This window comes from Bufo gargarizans, chromosome 1, assembly GCF_014858855.1.
Source record: "Bufo gargarizans isolate SCDJY-AF-19 chromosome 1, ASM1485885v1, whole genome shotgun sequence".
NCBI lineage: Eukaryota > Metazoa > Chordata > Amphibia > Anura > Bufonidae > Bufo > Bufo gargarizans.
In genome coordinates, this window is record NC_058080.1 from 41153093 (window position 1) to 41171255 (window position 18163).

An 18163-nucleotide genomic window follows, 5' to 3' on the forward strand; every position below is an offset into this window, starting at 1 on the left:
ACCATCTGCCGACAGTAAATGATTTAGGTGACCGCACAAACGATCTTATTACATGAAAATGCGAAAGGCTCATTCATCTGGTAATAGGATCGTTAATGCTGTCACCTAAATCCTAATTTGCCGTCAGCAGATCGTACTGTAATCGGCGGCAACTTTACACCAGCAAATTATGGCTAATGGTCATTCATATGACCTTTTAAATAGGTGTTCATAAGCTGTTAGTAGTTCAGAGATAAGGGCTATACATAGCTGGCAGATAATGGCTGAAAGTGAAAGTAAGATGCTCACAGCTAGACAAAGAGTTAGGCCCCTTTCACACGGGCGAGTTTTCCGCGCGGGTGCAATGTGTGCACCCGCACTGAATCCGGACCCATTCATTTCTATGGGGCTGTGCACATGAGCGGTGATTTTCACGCATCACTTGTGCGTTGCGTGAAAATCGCAGCATGCTCTATTTTGTGCGTTTTTCACGCAACGCAGGCCCCATAGAAGTTAATGGGGCTGCATGAAAATCGCAAGCATCCGCAAGCAAGTGCAGATGCGGTGCAATTTTCACGCACAGGTTGCTAGGAGACGATCGGGATGGGGACCAGATCTTTATTATTTTCCCTTATAACATGGTTATAAGGGAAAATAATAGCATTCTGAATGCATAGTACAATAGGGCTGGAGGGGTTAAAAATAAAAAATTTAACTCACCTTAATCCACTTGTTCGCGCAGCCGGCATCTCTTCTGTCTTATTTTGTGAGGAATAGGACCTTTGATGACGTCACTGCGCTCATCACATGGTCCGTCACATGATCTTTTACCATGGTGATGGGTCATGTGATGAACGTAGTGACGTCATCAAAGGTCCTATTCCTCACAAAAGAAGACAGAAGAAATGCCGGCTGCGCGAACAAGTTGATTAAGGTGAGTTAAATTATTTTTTTTATTTTTTTTATTTTTGTTAACCCCTCCAGCGCTATTGTACTATGCATTCTGTATTCAGAATTCTATTATTTTCCCTTATAACCATGTTATAAGGGAAAATAATACAATCTACACAACCTTGAACCCAAACCTGAACTTCTGTGAAGAAGTTCGGGTCTGGGTACCACATTCAGTTTATCACGCGCGTGCAAAACACATTGCACTCGCGCGATAAAAACTGAACAACATAACGCAATCGCAGTCAAAACTGACTGCGATTGCGTACTTACTCACACGGGTTTGCCGCAACGCATCCGGACACGCTCATGTGAAAGAGGCCTTAATCCTTTATGACAAAAACCGCGGAAAAGTTTTAAACTTTGAAATTAATAAAAATGATTTTTAGCCCAAAATAGGTAAAATACAAAAATTGCCCCAAAGGTATTCATAGTCTGTAAGCATGAAAACTTGGTTGTTCTTTGGTTACAGAGTCAATCTATTAATGGTATAAATGTACGGAAATAAAATTAAGCCATAATAAGATTGAGAGCAGCAGCTAGCCTGCTTGCTGATGGTTTCCGGGTTGCAATAATCAATTTTTTTTTTTACTAATATATAAATGAAATAATAAAACAATATAATATAAACAATGTGAGAAAGAGAACTGATCCTATCTACCTGCTTATGGCGTACCCATTCATCCATACCATGCCTGTCATAGCGCTTCCTGGCATAATTACAATACTTTTTTACCATGCTAGGTCAGGCGATGTTTTTGAGAAACTGGTGCAAAGTTTAACTTAATAAAGTAGCATAGAATTGGTGCAGTAATGATGGAAATGCATAGAAACTGCATTACCCCTGTATGTTAGATCGCAAACAGGACTGGCCCCAGATATATATGGGCTGTTCGTTGACCATGTAACCTACCTTCAGCTTGACAGCTTACCCAGATCATCATGAGCTCCCCAAGCCTAATGGATCTCAACACCTGCTGTTCTGGTTGACTCGGCCTGCCCATGTATTACATGGTTGGCCATTCATTTGTAAGGGGCTTTTCTTTGTGAGATAACCCCTTTAAGTAGCCACAGAAATCATGTGTGCGTAACCATAAGAATAACATAAAAATAGATGAGGATGAGTAAAGAGAGAACAGGGCATGCTTGAAATACTGTTATCCAAGTCTGGTGACCGGGTGACCGAGGACAGTTGCCCATTGGTTCCAAAATGTCTGACGATGGTTATCATGTCTTCTCTGTCTATGGGCAGAGTTGCTATCTTCTATTGGATATATCTATGACATGAAATTTGTAACAAAGCCTACACATGATATAATGATATCGTATTGACAATTACTGGAGAAATGTCCACCTGAAGAAAATGGATGGGCCAGGACTGAGAAGCTGTTGTGTTGCTGGTATAAAGGCTTCATAACGTTACACAGCAACGGACTTCTGCCCAGCTATTCCCAGGAAATTCTAAGAATCCCTGGGAGGTTTGAGGAGAAGCAAGAGATGTTTATGCAGCGACATGCTCATCTCCCCATGCTCTGAGCTATTTTTATTTTAAAGTACACCTTCCACATTCAAGGGTTAGAGCCCAAAGATAGTTTGTTGCAACTGCTGTCTAGTGAATAGGGTCACACAACCAAAAGTATGTGAACCTCTTCTAACCAGTGGTTCTGGCCCATTTCAGCCTCGCCACCTGATAAAATAAAGCATACAGCCATGCCATTTCCAAAGAGGAACCTTAGTAGATAATGGATCCTACTGAAGAACATGGCACTGTCACACAATGCCACGTTAGTTGGTCTCATTTGGTTGTAGTGGTATCTCCATATTTAAGTAGTTATCACGCAATGGCCCCACCTTTCCGTATGCCCTACATGTATGTCTTAGAGGGGATCCCATGTTTGGTAACAAGGAACAGCTTTTGCTATTTTGCTTGGACTTGGTAATACTTTATTTTCCAGGCAGAGTGTCGGCCCACAACGATCAGTTACTCACAGAGCTAGCTTTTGAGACAACCACTCAAATTTAGAGTTCACAGGGGTAATCCATGTGGTTTTCCTGTACGTCTCCCGTAATATTTGTTTGTTTGCTTTATACTTTTAATTTCTAGGTTTACCATTCCTTTAACTCCACTTTAATTAGGTTTGACCAGACCTCTGCAAAGTACTTGGCCGATTTCTGTCAAATATCTTGAAGAATTGTTGGATTTCTCCATGATTGTGTTAATGGAAATGTCTTACATTTTTTGATTATTAGAATTATGGATATGGTTACTTTGCATGATGCATTAGGCAGTGTGATTTCTATCATTCTTTTATGAGCAGTGTGAATCATTTATGCCTTTGACAAGGAAGAGTTTGGAGATAGAAATATTCCTCTACTTCTTCAGCAGACTAATGACTGGCTGTTAGCCCTTCACGCTTCAGAAAAGAGCCTGTATGTCCTATGTACAGGGCAGGATCATATGAAGGTCCCATCCGGCAAATGCCCTGGACTTTGCACTGCCTTTGGGACCTAGAAGGCCTCCACTCAGCCAGTTAGTGATCTTATTCAGCCAAAAAGAGGCAGTGCTTTCTCTTGACCTCTGACAGCCCATTCACAAGGTGGCGCCTGCATAGTGTCTGCGTCCCATTGTTTTCAATGGAAGGCAGCACTGCAGTTCCGCGGGCCACCGGTTTAATGCTGCAACCACCCCAAGAAAAGATATGTCCCTTTTTGTCGTGGTGTCTGGATGGACATCGCTTTAACCAATGACGGATGTCCGCTCACGGTTTAGCTCTATTCAATGGACTTTGTTAAAATCCGCCATGTGAACATACCCTTAGGGGTTCTCCTTAACTCCCAAACACTCCTTAATTGAGAGGGCAACATGAATATATGTGACTGTGGTGGTCAGGTTGGTCTGAGACCCAGAGGTCTCCAGCCCTGTCTATGTATACCAAGTCTATCAACTATGAATGAACTGCAATAGGCTGACAGGGTCAGACTGGCCAACCACGGCACCGATCAGTTTCGGCCCAGACTCTGACCTTATTTGTCCAAATAACCTATTGGGTTTGATTGAAAATAAGTCCTATGTATATAAAGATATGATATCTATTATACAAGGTCTAGGGTGGCAATGGGTACTGTCTAACATCCCTGGAGTTTAGTGGTCAAGAGTTTATAGTATATACTTATATGGTTTATGATTACATGGTTTCGGATGATAAAGAGCTTAATAAAATTAGGGCAAGAAAGTGTGCCTCTCATTTTAAAGCATACCTTCAGTAAACTTTTGATATGTTAAAGTGACTTCAGAAGTTTGCCGAGACCTCCATGATCTCTACAATAAAGGGACAAAATCGCTAATTTGCTTGACTCTCCTTGGAGATTCAAACAGAGCAATATACAGACTCATATTTTCTATTATCCCAGACTGCTGCTAACCCCGCCTCCGAGGATCAGCCAAGCAGAGCCAATCACAGCTGAAGGAGTACACCTTTCTGCTTACCGCTTATACCCTTTCGTTTCAGTAATAGTGGTGGTCGCAGCACCCACACAACACCTCTTAAAACTTATGATGTCATAAAGACATGTCAAAACTTTTCATAACTACAGCTACAGTTTAATCTCCATAGGTCCAGAATTCTTTTTAGGATCACAACTTTTTTTTTTTCTTTTTACAAATCTAAGGCAGCGCCAATGAATTAGCAATTGCAGCGTCCAAATACAATCACAACCGCAGAGAGGCAGTAAGGAATATTTGCAGCCAGTTTTGTCTGATCTTCTGCAGTCGCCATATTTCATATTAATATGACGGATGAGTCCGAAGAGGTAATCTATCCTCTCAGGTCAGTTTTGCCATAAGCATGAATCCAGATTATTACCGAAACCACATGGTATCTTAATACACAAGTGGAGCAAAATGCATTAGGGAACTATTCTGACCTATTGGTAATGATACATATTGGACTTATATTGGTCAGGAAGATATAGTTGCTATTGATTGCTGTTCTGCTGCTGTAAACACTCTCCTCGTTTGAAGCTAGTGAATTTCTGGACAAATACAAAAAATATGAGTTTTGACCGGAGTTGGAACCCCTCTGTAACCCCATGACTTAATATGGTGCTGATGTCTTTGCTGATCAGTCTCCATGTTACCTGACAACTTCTACCCTAGAGCCTTCTAAGGATGTTCTCCCTCTTCTTGGAAGAACTAAGGAGGCTGGTTGTAGAGATGCTGCACAGAAATGGTGGCCTCACAGTACGTAAGACTTTAGATGTTGAAGAGGGTGTGAACACTTAGAAGAAGCTGTAGAATACAATGAATTAACATTTTGTGACCGTGTCTTATTTGCCAAATGAGCAGGTGAAAAGTGGAGAAGTAGGAGTCCACCAAAAAATTTTCAAACCAAGATCACCACTCAACGGTATTAGCAGACTCGAAAGCAATCCCTCGTGTGTTGTCCTTTTCTCATCCACCAGAAGAAAATGCTCTGGCCTTGCACCTTTCAGTAAGGTACTACAGAAACGTACGTAGCGCTTAAGTTCCGCCTCAGGCTCCTACACAAAGTACTCTAATGTAGGACCTTATTTCCCCACAAGTGGATGAAATTGTGTAGAACTTTGGGTCATAAAGTCCCAAGTAACATACTGTAAAGCACTTACATAAAAAGTCAGCATGCCGTGCAGTAGTCTGACCACTGGGTTTCATGCTGTTGGCTTTTTTATTTTTAAAGAACGAAGTTTCTTCTGGTGGAAAAGAAGAGGCCTACATGCAAGGGATTGTCTGTGAGCTGGCTATCTAAAACCAGCATTACGAGGTCAGGTGCTTTTGCCTATACTGAGAAAAAGCTGAATTTAACACTTTTGCTCAGTTACACCACAAGTCGTTGCGATTTACTGGCACAAAAGCAATGCAGTAAAGTAGGTCAATGCATAATTGATATTTCTTGTAAGCAGAGTACGGCTGGTATCACCCGAACCCATTATGTCTTTCTGCAGGAATCGGATCCTATCCTGTGAAATCAGTACAACCTTTCTCAAGATCAGCTTTACCAATGTCACAAGATAGATCCAACTCTAAGTTGTTGTTTTTCTAACACCTACAGCATAAATATATCCATGTCTTACATTTTTGTGTTTTGGTAAAGTTTTCAAAGACAGATTGAGTTATCTGTGAGAGGTCAGGAATGGCGCTGTACAGAGCCACTGTCAAAATGACGTTGGCCTCTTCATTCTTGTAACTCTACAGATATGCCATAATTTGCTTAGCTTAGACGATGTGGGTGGTGTCACTTTTTACTTGTTTTCATGAATGTCTTGTTGATGAGAGGGCAGTATGACATTGGTATTATCATCAGTGGAACAAGGGTCTGTCCATGGGCCACAAAACCAACCAACTTCATCCATGAAAAGTGTACTAATAGAAAGCAAAATGTAAAGGATGCAAAGGTGTTGAGAAAACAAGCAAATCATGAGAAGGGAGACCTTGTAAACCCTAACGTCACATAATGCATATCATGCGTTTGTCATCTCCAAGACATAGAAATGGCAGGTGTCATACTCACATTAACCAGCAGTGTCATGGTTAATGGAGTCTTACTGCGGCTTTTTTAAGCTTGTTCTGCTCCTGGAGTCTTCTGGTCTTTTCACGGAAGCTGCTTTCGGTGGAGATTGAGCGACCTTCTGTTCGGTCTCTCCTGTGTCTGAAGATATATCAACCAAGGAAAGGAAAGGGAGAGAGGGGTGGAGAGGGTGCAGGAGTTGATCTTTATCTCAAGTCTAGGTCTTCACAAGAAAGACACATACATGGAAATGGATGTAATGAGTCTGGACAAGCTTACAGTTGGCACATACCGGGCAGTCACAAACATTACATCATGTAATCGTGAAGGGTGGACCAGGACGTAGGGTACTATGTTCCTTTGCAGATTATAGAGGCCAAAAGAGTAATAGAGAAACCTACAACATATTTTGAGAGCACCAATATCAGTACTGGCGCTGAATTAAACAGTTTTCTGCTGTAATCAGCTTCTACTGCGTGTAAAATATCTTGGCACTGACGCATTTTCCAACAGAATAAACCCTAACTTGGCAGTCAAAGGGCACGGATGTAAGGTGTAAGAACAAGAGCTCCTCTTCACCGGGTCTCAGCTCTGGCTACAAGAGGGCTGCCCCTCCCTTACAAAAAAAAAAATGCATCGTCACACTACAGACAATTTTTACAAGGTTTGGACCCAATAGTATCAGTCAGCCTATACTATGTCTATTACTGAGTATAATTTGCTCACCATGTTTACCTCTAGTCTGGGAGATTTTTGAATCCCTTTTGACTGCCCCACGTGCCATGCACCACACCTATGACCTATACCTTTTATATTCTCTAGAGAGCCATAGACATGAGCGTAACTACCAGGGTAGCAGACATAGCAATTGCTATGGGACCCAACCACGTGTGCATTATCCCTGTACTGTGACATCACTGTGTCCATTATCCCTGCACTGTGACATCACTGTGTACACTATCCCTGTACTGTGACATCACTGTGCACATTATCCCTGTACTGTGACATCACTGTGTTCATTATCCCTGTACTGACACATCACTGTGTCCATTATCCCTGTACTGTGACATCACTGTGTCCATTATCCCTGTACTGTGACATCACTGTGTTTATTATCCCTGTACTGTGACATCACTGTGCTCATTATCCCTGTACTGTGACATCACTGTGCCCATTATCCCTGTACTGTGACATCACTGTGTACACTATCCCTGCACTGTGACATCACTGTGCACACTATCCCTGTACTGTGACATCACTGTGTCCATTATCCCTGTACTGTGACATCACTGTGTCCATTATCCCTGTACTGTGACATCACTGTGTTTATTATCCCTGTACTGTGACATCACTGTGCTCATTATCCCTGTACTGTGACATCACTGTGTGCATTATCCCTGTACTGTGACATCACTGTGTTTATTATCCCTGTACTGTGACATCACTGTGCTCATTATCCCTGTACTGTGACATCACTGTGCTCATTATCCCTGTTCTGTGACATCACTGTGCTCATTATCCCTGTACTGTGACATCACTATGCTCATTTTCGCTGTACTGTGACATCACTGTGTGCATTATCCCTGTACTGTGACATCACCGTGTACATTATCCCTGGACTGTGACATCACTGTGTTTATTATCTCTGTACTGTGACATCACTGTGCTCATTATCCCTGTACTGTGACATCACTGTGTCCATTATCCCTGTACTGTGACATCACTGTGCACATTATCCCTGTACTGTGACATCACTGTGCACATTATCCCTGTACTGTGACATCACTGTGTTTATTATCTCTGTACTGTGACATCTCTGTGCTCATTATCCCTGTACTGTGACATCACTGTGTTCATTATCCCTGTACTGTGACATCACTGTGTTTATTATCCCTGTACTGTGACATCACTGTGTCCATTATCTCTGTACTGTGACATCACTGTGCTCATTATCCCTGTACTGTGACATCACCATGCTCATTATCCCTGTACTGTGACATCACCGTGTACATTATCCCTGGACTGTGACATCACTGTGCTCATTATCCCTGTACTGTGACATCACTGTGTACATTATCCCTGTACTGTGACATCACTGTGCACATTATCCCTGTATGGTGACATCACTGTGCACATTATCCCTGTACTGTGACATCACTGTGTTCATTATCCCTGTACTGTGACATAACTGTGCATGTTATCCCTGTACTGTGACATAACTGTGCATGTTATCCCTGTACTGTGACATCACTGTATTCATTATGCCTGTACGGTGACATCACTGTGCACATTATCCCTGTACTGTGACATCACTGTGTCCATTATCCCTGTACTGTGACATCACCGTGTGCATTATCCCTGTACTGTGACATCACCGTGTACATTATCTCTGGACTGTGACATCACTGTGTCCATTATCCCTGTACTGTGACATCACTGTGCCCATTATCCCTGTACTGTGACATCACTGTGTTCATTATCCCTGTACTGTGACATCACTGTGTTCATTATCCCTGTACTGTGACATCTCTCTGTCCATTATCACTATATTGTGACATTACTCTGTCCATTATCACTATATTGTGACATCACTGTGTGCATTTCCCCACTATTATTACATCACTGTGTGCCCACTATCCAACTATCATTTTCCCTGTATTGTCACACCACTGTCTGCATTAGCTCTGTGCATTAGGAAAGCCAATCATAAGCTTTTCTGAACTGCTGCTGAGAGCGGTCATGGTGGAGTGGGGCCCCCATTCCAATTTTTGTTATGAAGCCTCATTCACACGGCTAATAGGTGGTCACGTCACAGGGTGCACTCCAAAACACAGGGTCACATCACTCTCAGGAATCGCAAACAAAATCCTCGTCCCTCTGGTTACTTACTACCAGGACCTGAGACTACCACCTAGTTCCTCACACATGAAGTCATAATTCATACCATATGTATGGTGCTGCTCCCATAGTCCGCCAACACAGACTGGTGCTTCCTAAACTGGAAGCCTTGTTGGATGAGCCTCATTAACCACCCAATTGTCTGAGAATCAGAGGGAAAGACCCAATGTTCCCAGACTTTAGTTTCCCTCCCAGATACACTATTTTAGTGGAATTCTGGAAGTTCTGTTGTCCCATAACTGACATTCTGACAGCTACGTTGCCACCTCTCTGGCATTCTGGCAGCCGCACTGCCACAGTGGATATGCACATTAGACTAAGGTCAGCCAGGCCTACCGGTTTGAGTAGGGACCAGCTGACCATCTACCATGTATTGGATGCTCGGCTGATGTTTTTTTAAAAAAAAGGTTGGGCATGTTGATTAAGCCAGGGGTGTCTGGCGGTGGCTTATTCTGCTCTCCTCATTTACAACACATGCATGCTTGGCTGAACAAAGCATCCATGTGCAGGGTTGCCAACTGTTCAGAAATTTCTGGACAGTCTGTAAAAATAGTCAACTTTTTTCTTGTGTCCGTGAAAAAAAAAAAAGATGTGTCCATGATTTTATTTTTATTGTTTTGTGGCTGGTGGTACTTGAGTAGATTTTTTTGGTGGTAATCATCATCACTTTACAGCTCACAGCAATTGCTGGTAGTGAGTTCCTATCAGTACATTGAGCTATAGACATGCATTACTTATGAGCTTTATCATTCATTATAGTTTTCCAATTTGTCCGTAAAAAAATGTCTGTGATTTTTGGCATAAATTGTCCACAAAAATAAAAAAATTCTGATTTAGCAACCCTGTCCATGTGTATGGGGGGTCAGGAGGAATAGCTATTCAGCCAACAGCTATTGAATGGCCACCCTTATAGAATACAGTGGCTCGTGGAGATACCATAGCAAACAGAACATGCCCTGAGCAAGAGGCCTTATTTATGGACCAATGTCCCAATTATACATTGTTTAATGATTTCTATGGCGTCAGGTTATATTATCGTGTCAGGATAGACAGAAAAGGATTGTCTTCTACAAAAGACCCGTATGCAATGGCCCATAGAAACTATGGGATCCCATTCAAGGGTTTCCATTTATGGTACAAATGCAATATAACAATTAAAACACGGTAGTTAGTTACTCGCTGTAATAAATAGTCTTCCTCAAACGAATCACGGGCTTTATCCATCATTCTGACCCTCAGTGGAAAAAAAAAAGATGACTGACACTAGACTAAAAAACATGGTGGCTACATGGTCCAGCATTGGACCAGTGCCATAATTAGGCTGCCAGTACCTTCATCATATGGCCTGATCCAATGCCGAAACACGTCACTTCCATGTTTTCTACTTTCATGTGGTTTTCATTCCTATAAACCAGATGGCATCACAGTCATGTTTTAAAATCTGGTATCAGTCATCTTTTATGGAAGATGCATATAGCAAGGCTCCAAAAGAGAAGATTTTTCCAGTGATGGTCACATTCGCTGAGACACAATCCCAAGTGTTTGCGTCTGAAGTTGTCCACCATTACCCTCTCAGGGTCCAGTTGACTTGACTCAATATGCAAAATACCATAGCAGAACCCAGACAGGTGAGCTTCTGAGTCTGACCACCTTCTCAGCACTACAATATTACCTTCGAGGCATGCTCTTGTTATACCTTCTACCTTTTGTATTCTGTCATTTTTCACTTATCCATCAGATGTTCTTGAGAAAGAACTGTGATATGTTCCATCACCTGCCATATTACAGAGATATTCTAGTAGAGAATACGGTGGCACACAGGATGATATATTGCTCCATAATAAATTCATTTTTTTATGTCTAAGAATCTTAGGGTAAGTTTACACACAGTAGAAAAATTGCACTGCCAAGATTACTGCAAATCTGTGTCCTTCATGTGGATTTTGTGGTGGATTTTACTGAGCGTCCACCACATGGAAGATAACGGACATGCCACAGAGTTAAACATTTGTAGAATTTTACCATCTATTGTGTTGTACTGTAAATTACAATACTTTCACTTTTGCAAATGGTATCAAAAGTAGGCTTGTGCTTAATGTAGGAGTGTAGGGATTGAACCCCCAAAAAAGACCCATGAGACTCAACCCTCGCACAAGAATTTACTCTTTTTTTGTCTACATGAAGCAACCATACTGGACATAGGTGCCCAAACAAAAGAGGAGACATATGCAGCAAAACATGACGCATCTACAGCAAAAAAAAAAAAAAAAAAAAAGATATATTTTAATTCGTTATTTTTCTCTTGCTATATCCATGGTTCTTATTTTGCTCCAGAAGTGCACTAATGTATCAATCAACTGTTGCCATCATGTTGTCCATCCTTATCATAGCACCACTACACATATTGAACTCATCCGTGCAAATATCGTAGAATTGATGCAGATCACTGCTATGGCTTTCATAACATGATGGGAACTGTTGTTTTGAACCAGTAGGAGAACATAGTTTGGAGATCACTGCTATAGAACATCAGTTGGCAACCCACCTGATAACATTTTGAAGTCAACATATACTAGTTGACCCATGGATCATGTGAACATCTCCTTAGCTCCATGCATGATATTACTACAATAAAGCAGAACATAATCCTTGAAGGCACCATGCAACAAAAAATACAGAACCCTGGATGGACACACTCTTGTATAAACAGAACAATAGCTATGGACACAGGAGATCCTATACTAGTTCATATGATCCATAGGTCAACATCTCCTTAGCTCCATGCATGATATTACTACAATAAAGCAGAACATAATCCTTGAAGGCACCATGCACTGCTCCTGTACATCACCTAGTCCTTTTGATTAAACTGGGGCTCATGACATCAGTGGTCTCCACTCTTTATCCCCTGATCAATTTGACAAAAAGCAAATAAAATTATTAAGATTCCGTTCTCTGTACTGAAGGACTTAAAGAAGTCATTTTATAACTAAAAACAGAAAAGTAGAGACATGTATTCCACATTTGAAAATGTCAAAAAGTCATGAGAATGGATTGGGAGCGTCAATGAACTTGGCGGTGCCAAGCAGCACGTGAAAGGGACCTCATTTGTATGTTCGCTATAGGGTCCCTACACACCGCTGATTAAATTGTTTTCAGAATTAGCACTTCCTAGATCCCACACAAATTCTTGGTCAAGTAGGTAGCGTGTTGGTGGAGAGCACCTACTTTTTACCAAATCAGAAGAACCGTGTATCCACCAAAGCTTGCTGATACATGGAGAGGAATGCGCTTCCTTCTACTACTTGATAATATATTAATGTTTTTCCATGACCAACCTCAACACCCACCGATCCTGATAGTCAATGAGCTGTGGGACTGGTTCATATGGAGTAGGACCTCTTCACTAAGATGAATTTGAGTTATCAAACCCATTTAAAAAAGTCTCATTAGTGGGAGTCCAGAAGATTGGGGACCTACCCACCAGACTCTTAAGACATGACTCATTAGCATTTTCTAGAAGTCTATAGTTTAAATTAAAAAGATTCAAATGGCAGAGGAACTCAAAAAACCGAGCATCTACATCCCATACCTCAACAGGTCGGTCCTTCTTCCGTGGTGGTTTGTGTATAGGGGGCTGCTTCAGTATAACAATTCCACCATCATCTTCTTCATCTGAAATCATTTCCTGTGTCTCATAGGATGTGTCACTGGTTGTCTCACACTGATCCACCTCTACGACAGTTTTTACATAGAGCTACACATTAAATAAATATGAATATAGTCAAAAGGTAAAACGCTGCATAACGAGCAGGTTATGGAATATCTAATGTTAGTCAGGTCAGTCCAATTCTCTACACAAAAAAATGAGTTTTAGTCACAAGAAGGGGCAATAACTTTGCGAACAAGGGTTATAGCGTGTGATTTTGTCAAAAACAAAATAATTATACAAACATACTGCAAAAAGAACAAAAACTACAGAACCCTGGATGGTCACACTCTTGTATAAACAGAATTATAGCTATGGACACAGAAGATCCTCTCACATTCTAGGGGAGGTGAAAATCTTCCAGGAGGCCAAAGATGATACTTTATTTTTTACATCTACGCTAAAAGCAAAGTTTTAACTGAGAGTGTACAAACTAATGCAACTGGGGTGTATAGACGTTTGCACTGACTGATAAAATGGAGTTCCTCTCGTAATAAAAATATTGAACAATGTTTTGGGAAATCCTGCTCCAAAATGACGACTGCTCTTTAAATGCAATCCTATTCTAGAGTGGATAGGACTTGAGCGCAATCCAAGTCTGAATGTTGTCAAACACTTAATAACTACCATTAAATGGAGATGGGAAGCTTTCCAAATATTACTCTTATTTTTCCAGACAGGGCATAAATTATGATAGAAGCCAGTAGCAATGTGAATATACTCTCCTCAACATCGAAATTGCAACACCAAGAAGGAAAAGCCATACAGTTAGGAAAATAGAGGAACTAGCAGGTATTGCTTAGATTTGCAGTTGATTAAATTTTCAAGCACCTAGCTCCAATCTGTGGCATGTGAAAAGAACATAAAAGCCAGATTAAAAATGTTTTTTTGTCACATGTCATGTGAGATGATTATGTGATGCCTCCTGCTCGTCGTCGTGCCTTTGTTGCAAATTGAGCCTGTCCCCGAGGTTGGAAGTACAACGACAAACTGAAATGACAGCAAGAGGTGCACAGAGGCGAGGGATCGTCTGATTAGAAGAATGGCGTGTAGTGATCCATTCTGTAGACTGCAGATGAAATTACACGTCACATCCCAAGCCCTGGAGGCTGTAATGGAACTCTATCCTCTTCAGTGATGAGTCCTTCTTCCTGCATTTGACTTGTGGGCAACACGATGAAGAGGCCTTCACAAGGGAACATCACACTGGTCCAATTCCCGGGATTAGCAGTAGAACCCCTCTAGCCTTCATTTCAGGTACACTAACAGCTTATTACAGTGATTTGGTCATGGAACCAGTGGTGTGGCCATTTCTCCAAAGGAGATGTTTTTCAACAGGCCAGCGCCCGGCCCGTGCTACTGTGAGAAAACTGCGTGACCTGAATGTGCTACCATGGCCTAGGACATCTCCAGACTTGACTCCAATAAAGCACATCTGGGACATTATTGGTCGGCAATTACAAAGGAAGCTGCCAGCAGTGGATCTTGATGATTTCCTGTCACGACCATGGTCATGGCCGTGACTCCTGGAACCGTATGCAGTTGCCTGCGGTCTTGTCTTGTTGTTCAATCACAGGTGTGGGCTGAAGTAGTTAGCCTCACGTGTGGTTGCCGCTGGCAACATGATCTTATTTGGCAGTATAGCAGCCGGAGCAGTCGCTAGGCAGCTTGCTGTCAAGTGCATGCGGTTGCACCTGGCAACCTGTCTATGTATGTGTGCACTTTGTCTGTTTGGTGTGCACGGGGTTTATATGTTTGTGCACTTCCCCTTTAAGTGGCTTCACTACCTTGTCTGGCGTTGGAACGGTTAATTGAAAGGGTTAATTCCCTTTCCAGTGTGTGTCTGTGTGGGTGTGGCTACTTGGGCTATTTAGCCTCAGTTGAGACCTGAAGCTGAGGGGTACTCCACCCTTGTTGTAAGCTGGAGTCATCCTCCTGGTCTCTAATACCATCCGTCCAGTGAGGGCCACCCTTGTGGTCATAAACTATATGTCTGATGTTAATTTTATGTTTGTGTGGTGTTTATCTTTCTGCAGCTTTAGATCTGGGATCCTGTGTGTTTATGTGTGTGTGCTGTGTCCTTTTATGTTTGGTGTGGACATTCAGCATGTGAGCATGGGATCCAGTCAGTGTGTCTGTGGCAGGTAGTTGTGGAAGTGGTTTCACTCACCTGCCATATCCATAGGCTGTTTATGTTTCCCCTTCCTTGCAGTTTGGCCAGTTTAGACTCCTGTTCCTCCGTGTCTAGGAGGAACAGGTTGTCTTACCCAGCTCCTAGCTCAGGAATCTGCTGAGGACTAGTAGGGACCCGAGGTTCCTGAGTATGAGCCCTCCTACCATCTGGGTTGGCTCGTACAGCTAGGAGTCATGGTCAGAGTTAGGGATGCTGTAGGAGGCGACCTGCTCCCTAATTCTGTTGTCCTGGCCAAGCAGCTTCCACATACGTGTAACATCGCACGGCTGAGGGGTTTCCCCCATCCTCAGCCGTGACATTTCCATACCCAAGTGCATTCAGTGTGGTAGAACATTCTTCAGACAACCATTAATAACCTCATGGATAGCATGCCAAGGCGTGTAAGTGTATTTCTGTGTGTGGTGCTCATACTCGATATTAAATAAATTGAGATGTTTTGAATATTTTGTTAACATTTTTTATTATTTGCATATCATTAACATGTCTACTGATCCTGGGATTCCATGACTTTTCCTTATTAGTGTTGCAATTTCAACATTGAAGCGTGTGTTATAAGAGGATCTAGGCCGGGGAACTTGACTTGCTGGTTACTGGGAATCACACTGGTCAGTCTTTAAAGGGATTCTACCATTACACAGGCACCATATTGAAGTATTAGAGTAAAGGAGTTGTCTGGGACTTTACTATTGATGGCTAATACTTAGAATAGGTCATTAATATCAGATTGGTAGGGATTCGAAATCCAGCACCCCACTGATCAGTTCTTTGAAGAGGGTGCGGTGCTTGGGCAAGCATTGCAGTCTTTTTATTCTTGACTATGTAAAGTGCCATACATTTTGTAGTGGCTGTGGTATTGCGGTTTATAGCAGCTCGGAAGTGAGGGGGACAACCATTAAAGAATGTATAGCACTGTGCCTAGTGTTGAAGAGACTACAGAGCTTGCCCAACAACATGGCCCCTTCAAACAGCTGATTGGTGGGGGTGCTGGGAGTCAGACCGTTACTGATCTGACACGACCTACCCCCAGGACAGCTCACCAATACTAAAGTCCTGGACAATCCCTTTAATGCCTGTAACAAGTATAGAAAGCAAATACTATAAATCACGTAATCACTATTTTACAGCTTACATAAAAATAATCTGCAAACTGCCTCTATATACCCATGCTCTATATGTTAGAGCAGGGGGTAATAAACTGCCCCTCCTGCATTATAGGATCTCGTATAAGCTGTCTGGCAACAAGGTTTATTAAGAGTTTCCAGCAGAATAGTGAGTGCAGCTCTGGAGTATAATACAGGATGTATCTCAGGATCAGTACAGGATAAGTAATGTATGTACACAGTGACTGCACCAGCAGAATACTGAGTGCAGCTCTGGAGTATAATACAGGATGTATCTCAGGATCAGTACAGGATAAGTAATGTATGTACACAGTGACTGCACCAGCAGAATAGTGAGTGCAGCTCCGAAGTATAATACAGGATGTATCTCAGGATCAGTACAGGATAAGTAATGTATGTACACAGTGACTGCACCAGCAGAATACTGAGTGCAGCTCTGGAGTATAATACAGGATGTATCTCAGGATCAGTACAGGATAAGTAATGTATGTACACAGTGACTGCATCAGCAGAATACTGAGTGCAGCTCTGGAGTATAATACACACTTACTAAACTTTTTAAAGGGCATCTGTCAGCAGTTTTGTACCTATGACACTGGCTGACCTGTTATATGTGCACTCGGCAGCTGAAGGCATCTGTGTTGGTCCCATGTTCATATGTGCCCAGATTGCTGAGTTTTTATATATGCAAATGAGCCTCTAGGAGCAACGGGGGCGTTACCATTACACCTAGAGGGTCTGCTTTTTCTGCAACTGCCACGCCCTCTGCACTATGACAGGGACAGGTGTGATGTTTTCTCTGTCTGGTCCTGTCAATTACAGTGCAGAGGGCGCGGGCGGCAGTTGCAGAGAGAGCAAAGCCTCTATGTGTAATGGCAACGCCCCTGTTGCTCCTAGAGGCTCATTTGCATATATTAAAACTAGGGAGGAACGAATCAACTTCGGCAGAATACTGTACCGAGCGAGCGCTACGTACAGTATTAGAATATATTGGCTCCTATGAGCCAAAGTAATTACTTCGCTAAGTCTCGCAAGACTTCTGGTAATAACTTCATAAATTTCTACTGTAAAAACCCATTTCCCAAACTCGGGAACCGAACCCGAGTTCAGGAAATGTTTTTTTTACAGTTGAAATCAATTTATGAAGTTATTGCGCGAAGTCTCGCGAGACTTCGCAAAGTAATAACTTCGGCTCATCGGAGCCAATACATTCTAATAGTGTACAGAGCACACGCTCCGTACAGTATTTAAACAAGCTATTATGCAAATCGACTACGGATGTTTCATCCGAAGTCGATTCGCTCGTTCCTAATTAAAACATCACTTTTCTCAGCAATGCGGACACATATGAACATGGGACCAACACAGATGCCTTCAGCTGCCGAGCGCAAATGTAACAGGTCAGCCAGTGTCATAGGGACAAAACTGCTGACAGATGCCCTTTAAGTGATAACTAAATATAAACTGTAAAACGGTGCTCTGGGGTGGACGTATTCTTTAGGCGGAGAAGTAGAATCCCTTTAATACACAACAAAATGGTTAAAAGACTTCTACACTATCATGCAGACCTGTAACACTTACATTAGGCCCCAGATCATTGGTACATAGGAAAAAAAGAAAAAATATATTAAATTTGCCCCATAAAGTGACATAAATAAGGAAAACAATTCTTACATTTTCATTTTATGTATGTTTACATGCAGGTAGAAGGCACGCAAAACCCACTTTAAACCTGCCTGTTGGGCTCCATTCACACAGTGTTTGGTGT

General features: G+C 42.1%; 1 protein-coding gene across 5 annotated transcripts in view; it reads right to left on the reverse strand.

The window, feature by feature from the left end:
* REEP1 (receptor accessory protein 1) overlaps positions 1 to 18163 on the reverse strand; it is a 98539-nt gene that overhangs the window by 14984 nt on the left and 65392 nt on the right. Inside the window, exons 8-10 of one of the 5 annotated variants that reach the window (XR_006390095.1) lie at positions 12964 to 13106; positions 12223 to 12279; positions 6477 to 6614 (exon numbers count right to left, since the gene is read on the reverse strand). The exons of 1 other annotated variant lie outside the window; for it this stretch is intronic. Coding sequence is in view for 3 of the 4 variants with exons in the window: in XM_044295183.1 (XP_044151118.1) it covers positions 12256 to 12279; positions 12964 to 13106 (167 nt within the window). In the remaining variant the exon portion in view is untranslated. Of the gene's footprint in view, positions 1 to 6476; positions 6615 to 10299; positions 11619 to 12222; positions 12280 to 12963; positions 13107 to 18163 lie in introns of those variants that run through there. 3 more of the 5 variants (XM_044295198.1, XM_044295183.1, XM_044295173.1) reach the window with 3 other exon arrangements.